At 34.6% G+C, this 5,177-nt stretch overlaps 1 protein-coding gene across 1 annotated transcript; it reads right to left on the bottom strand.

Annotated features, from left to right (window-relative positions):
• Positions 1-2,784: 2,784 nt before the first annotated feature.
• Positions 2,785-3,564, bottom strand: LOC127118377 (15.7 kDa heat shock protein, peroxisomal). Its single transcript, XM_051048564.1, has 2 exons — positions 3,255-3,564; positions 2,785-3,144 (listed from the first exon to the last, which is right to left on the bottom strand). The coding sequence occupies exons 1-2, from the start codon at positions 3,394-3,396 to the stop codon at positions 2,858-2,860; spliced, it is 429 nt and encodes a 142-aa protein (XP_050904521.1). The 5' UTR covers positions 3,397-3,564; the 3' UTR covers positions 2,785-2,857.
• Positions 3,565-5,177: the final 1,613 nt, after the last annotated feature.

Raw genomic sequence — 5,177 nt, 5'->3', positions numbered from 1 at the left:
TCCATAGTGGTTTCAGGTCGGAGAGTGGAATACACTATTATCACCATGAGAATAACTTATGACACTTTGCATAACTTTCTATATAGTATTCTCATAGCGGGTCAATCCGGTATAAATGTTACTCCTAATATTCATACCTATGTTTAAGACTTGATAACTCTTTATCCATGATCCATGAGATGTGATCATCAGTCTACAAACATAATCGTCTTAATGCTTTAATGTTATCCCACTTCACACTAAAGCTCGACTACGGATACTTTAGGAATAGTGTCCTTATGTTTAATGTGTTCTCATGATTAAGTCACACTTAATACATTAAATGGACTATCTATTCCAGGGACTTTATTAATCAACCATAATAAAGAGAATGCCTTTTATTATTCGATACAAGTACCAAAATGTATTGGCCTCTAGGGCTTACACCAACAGTTTTAGCAACCTTTTCTTTTCTTAGAACGTGGATCCCGTCGAGTACGACGGACGTGAGGGGTGCTAATACCTTCCCCTTGCGTAACCGACTCCCTTACCCTTTCTCTTTGGTCGCGAGACCATTTCCTTTCCAGGTTTCTCTGAGCGTTTCCTTTCCCTATTATGGGATAAATAACGCGCAGTGGCGGCTCTGTGTTGTGTTTTGTTTCAGCCCGCCGGTTGTTTTTTCGCGGATGCGACACTCTCATGCACACATTGCATGACTTTTCTGGTTTCTTAATTGCAGGAGTTCCACGTACCAGTTTCTTTGAATTCAGATGCCCTAAGCTTCTGAAGTTCAAATGACCAAATCTTTTGTGCCACAACTCACTTTCCTTCACAACACTTGTTTCCCTAAGACATTTAGAGTCTGCAGTTTTAACATTCACCTTGGATGTTCTATTCCTTGTTCTGACTCCATAATCAGCTTTTGATTACAGTCATACAACTTCAAAAAATTGTCTTTCATGGTAACTGAGAATCCCTTCTCAATTAATTGACATAAACTTATCAGATTTCTCTTCATGCTAGGAACATACCAGATATTCTGAATTAATGCAGATTTGTCATTATTCAGAATCACTATAACATTCTCTATTCCTTCAACATTCAGATACTTATCATCAACACATTTGATCTTGGTCTTCTTCCCATAGTCAAAATCAACCAGCCATTTCTTATTTCCAATAGATGGTTTGAACAACCAGTGTCCATATACCACCAGTCTTCTAGAGACGTACTATCAGAATCAGAAGCCATTAATAACACATGTTCATCATCAGAACTTCTGGCTATATTTGCTTCTTCTAATTTCCTCTTCTTGTTTGACCAACAATCTACAGCGAAGTGGCCAAACATCTTACAACTGTAACATTAAACTTTTCTCTTGTCATACCTCTCCTTTCCCTTCTGACTTCCAGAAGTTGAGGTTTCTGACTTCTGAGACCTACCATGTCTTTTCTTGGCTTCTAACCAAGACTGCTTCTGGTCTTTTTTGACAAAAGAAGCTTTCAGAGCCTTCTCTATCTCTCTATCAGGGGTTCTTTCAGTCTGACGCAACTTTTGCACCTTTAAACTACTTTGCAGCTCTTCTATTCTCATGGTGCTCAGAACCTTAGAATATTCAACGATGTAATCAAACTAAGGCGTAAGAGATCTAAATACATTCTCAATGATACTTTCCTCAGAAAGAGTTTCTCCACACGACTTCATCTCATTTGTGACCAGAATCACTTTGGAGATGTAGTCAGGTACCTTTTCATTGTTCTTCATGCTGAGATTCTCATACTGCTTACGTAAAGACTGAAGTTTCACCTTCTTCACTGATGCATCACCGTCGTAGCATCGCACCAGTGTGTCCCACGCAACCTTCGTCGTCATTGAATCGGGGATTTTCTCAAACACAGTCACATCCACACACTGATGGATGTAGAACAACGCCTTCTGGTCCTTTCCTCAGATCACGCTGAACATTGCTTTGCGCATCTGTTGCATTTTTTTGAAGTACAACCTTAACATAACCATCGTTGATGAGATCAAGAACATCTTGAGCTCCAAACAACACATGCATCTGAATCATCCAACGATTCCAGTTCTTGCCATCGAACACTGGAAGCTTGGTACTCAGATCGTTTCCGTTCATATTCAACCTTGTGCAATACACTCAGAAGATCTCACCTAAACACAATGTTTCTCAATCCCGTAGAATCAAGATATGTGATTCTGTTACGATTCTGAACAAAAATTCAACTCGAATTCTCCACTACAAAAATCAATCACACAACGCCTCATTGTTTCACTTGTGTTTTCCTTAGTGTTTTCCTGTGGATCTGAACTAGAGCTCTAGATACTAATTATTGGTGCGCAAGGTGATAAAAATGAACAATGAACAAGAGATAGAAGAGAGAATAATAACAAATTTTCATTACTCTTGAAATTGTTAGAAAATGATTGCCCACAAAAATACACACATAGCAAAAGAAATAAAAGATATAATTTATTCACACCACTTACTTGCTTAAATACAAGTGAGACTTTGTGAGAAATACTAAAATACTCTTAACAAACTTTATCTACAAATTTCTCAAAATATGAATTAATTCTAATTTCTTAAAATATGAATTAATTCTAACAAATTAAGTCACATATAATATATTTTTTCATAATTCTTTCAGTATATAGACATATAATATTTTTTTCATAATTCTTTCAGTGTATTCAAGTGTTTAATTTTACTTACGAAAAACTATAGAGTTGTCACAAATAAGCCGCAATTACAGCGGTAACCGCCAAGATCAAGGGAAGACCATCATGTCACCACAGAATATTTTTCTTGCTCTCTATTCTTACTCATATAATAACACAATTACATACATTTTTGCAAAGCTTAAAGCCTACTAGTGATGTTAATGTTTCGAACTTTATGCGATTTAGATGCTGAATCTTTAGGAACAATAACAGTGAGAACACCATTTTCAACACGTGCTTTAATCTGATCCAATTTCACATTCTCAGGCAATTCAATCATCCTTGACAAACCCTCTTTTCCAGTCCCTCTCTCAGCTACATGCCAAACAATCTCCTTTCCATGATTCTCTTCTTTCCCACTTTCTCCTCTAAGGTGCAAAACATTCCCTTCTTCAATCTGCAACTTTATCTCATCTTTGCTTAATCCTATAACCAAATCACCCATCATCCAAAACTTAACCAAAATCAAATAACCAACAAAAAGATTATATTTTTACAACAAAACATAGAATCCATTTGGGTTATTAAAGTTTTACCTGGAACGTTGATTTTGAGGATATGTGAAGTTGGGGATTCGAGCCAATCCAATAGTGCTGTTGAGCCAGGGTACCCTCTGAAAATTGGAGGGTTGCCCAAGAAAAAACGTCTAAAAGGGTATCCAAAGATAGTGTCAGCCATTGATTTGATACTCTTTTAGTACTATAAATAAAAAGAGATAAGAGAAAAATGTTGTAGCAGAAGTGATGAAATTGATGTATATAATGTTGTAGTTTCAAGACACTCGAGAATGTTCTTTGATTTGATCATATGATCCATATTCATCATTGTTCTAGGTTCTTCTTGTTATTGACGTCATAAACTATAACTGGATTTAATTTCTAGGCCCGTGATATTTCGGCCTGGAAATAAGTAGGCCAGAAAATTTTGAATATTCTAGTTCGTACCCTTACAGTCTCCATACCCCTATAATTTGCATCATTGTATCATTTCTCTTTCAAAAATTCATTTTGAAAATATTGTAACATAAAGTTAAATTTTTATATTTTTGAAAAAATCCAGAAAAGATTTGTAGACTCTTGAGTTGATTTTTAGTGGTATTTTCATATTTTAATGATTTTATTTTAACCGCTCTTCTATTTTTCAATTGTTTTTTTAATAGGACATTGTTGGTATTTATATATTTGTTGCATTCTTGATGCATGATTATTAGGTCTGTAAATCTGGATATACCTCATACTAAATTAAAAAAACACAATTGAGCACTTTACTAATATGCATATCTAAAAATACTATTTTTCGTAAAAACAAATATGTTGTATCCGGAGATGCATCTCTGAAATTAAGTATAATATGGTTGACTCACTCGTTTGTTTTCAATTTTGTGTTAAATGGGTGCGTCCGGAGATACATCTTTAAAAACTGGAGACATTTTTAGATTTTCAATAAGAGTTTGTGAGAAAGTATAAGAGTGGGAAAAGAAATTGCTTACATGTTATGCAATACATGCTCTCTCTCAAAAGCTACTTTGTTGTTGAAAGGTTTTTAGATTGATCTTGGGAAAAAATTCAAATTGTTGTAACTAAAGTGACATGTTTTTAAAAAATAGGAATATGAAGTTGACGGGGATCGAATCCACTACCAGTTCCACCTTTTTCCTCGGTTGTTGATAGGTCGAGGAAAAAAGTAACAACTTTCCACGACACCTTTTGTCACGTCGCCCAAAAAATTGAGGTAATAATCTTTACCCAACCGAGGTAAAACAAGTTATTCGTAGTAGTGAATTACGAGGATATTATGCTACTGTAGCCCAACTCAATATGATTACACTTCTTTAAGAATTTACGCAATGTTTATAATTTAAATTGCATCTGATGGATGTTAAGTCCTCTTTTTTTAATGATTTTATCAATGAGGAGGTTCATGTGTCTCAACCTTTGGCTTTAAAGATCATGAGAAACTCAATCATCAACCTTTACAATTTCAAAAATGCTCATAGATTTTGGTATGAAGGGGTAAGAAAATTCTCAATAGAAAAAGGATTTTCTCGTGGTAAAGTAGACATTATTTTGTTTATAAAACACTAGGGAATGAAAACATTACTTTCTCAAATTCACGTCGATGATATAATATTTGGCTCTATTAATGTGTCCCTATATAGAAAATTTTAAAACTTGATTCAAAATGAACTTGAAATGTTTATGATGGGCGAACTAACCTATTTTCTAAGACTTCAAATCAAATAATGCAAAAAAATGAGCTTTTATTTGTTTGACAAAATATTGGTTGAGCTCTTCAAAATATTGACATGAAGGAGACCAAATCAATCAACGTTGTGATGGATTTAAATGTGCACGTAGATAAAGGCGAGATCAGATTCAACATGTAAAATATCATGGGATGGTAGGATCTTTATTTTAGTTTATTGAAAATTTTCATGATATAGTAATGCTTTACGTCAT

Source organism: Lathyrus oleraceus, chromosome 2, assembly GCF_024323335.1.
Source record: "Lathyrus oleraceus cultivar Zhongwan6 chromosome 2, CAAS_Psat_ZW6_1.0, whole genome shotgun sequence".
NCBI classification, from domain to species: Eukaryota; Viridiplantae; Streptophyta; class Magnoliopsida; order Fabales; family Fabaceae; genus Lathyrus; species Lathyrus oleraceus.
This window is presented reverse-complemented; position numbering and strand designations above follow the sequence as displayed.

Excerpts from the sequence above, each read along its gene's own strand:
- LOC127118377 (XM_051048564.1), bottom strand. The coding sequence starts at position 3,396 with ATGGCTGACACTATCTTTGGATACCCTTTTAGACGTTTTTTCTTGGGC. Across the intron at positions 3,145-3,254 it reads CCTCAAAATCAACGTTCCAG|GATTAAGCAAAGATGAGATA; the intron begins GTAAAACTTTAA and ends ATTTGGTTATAG.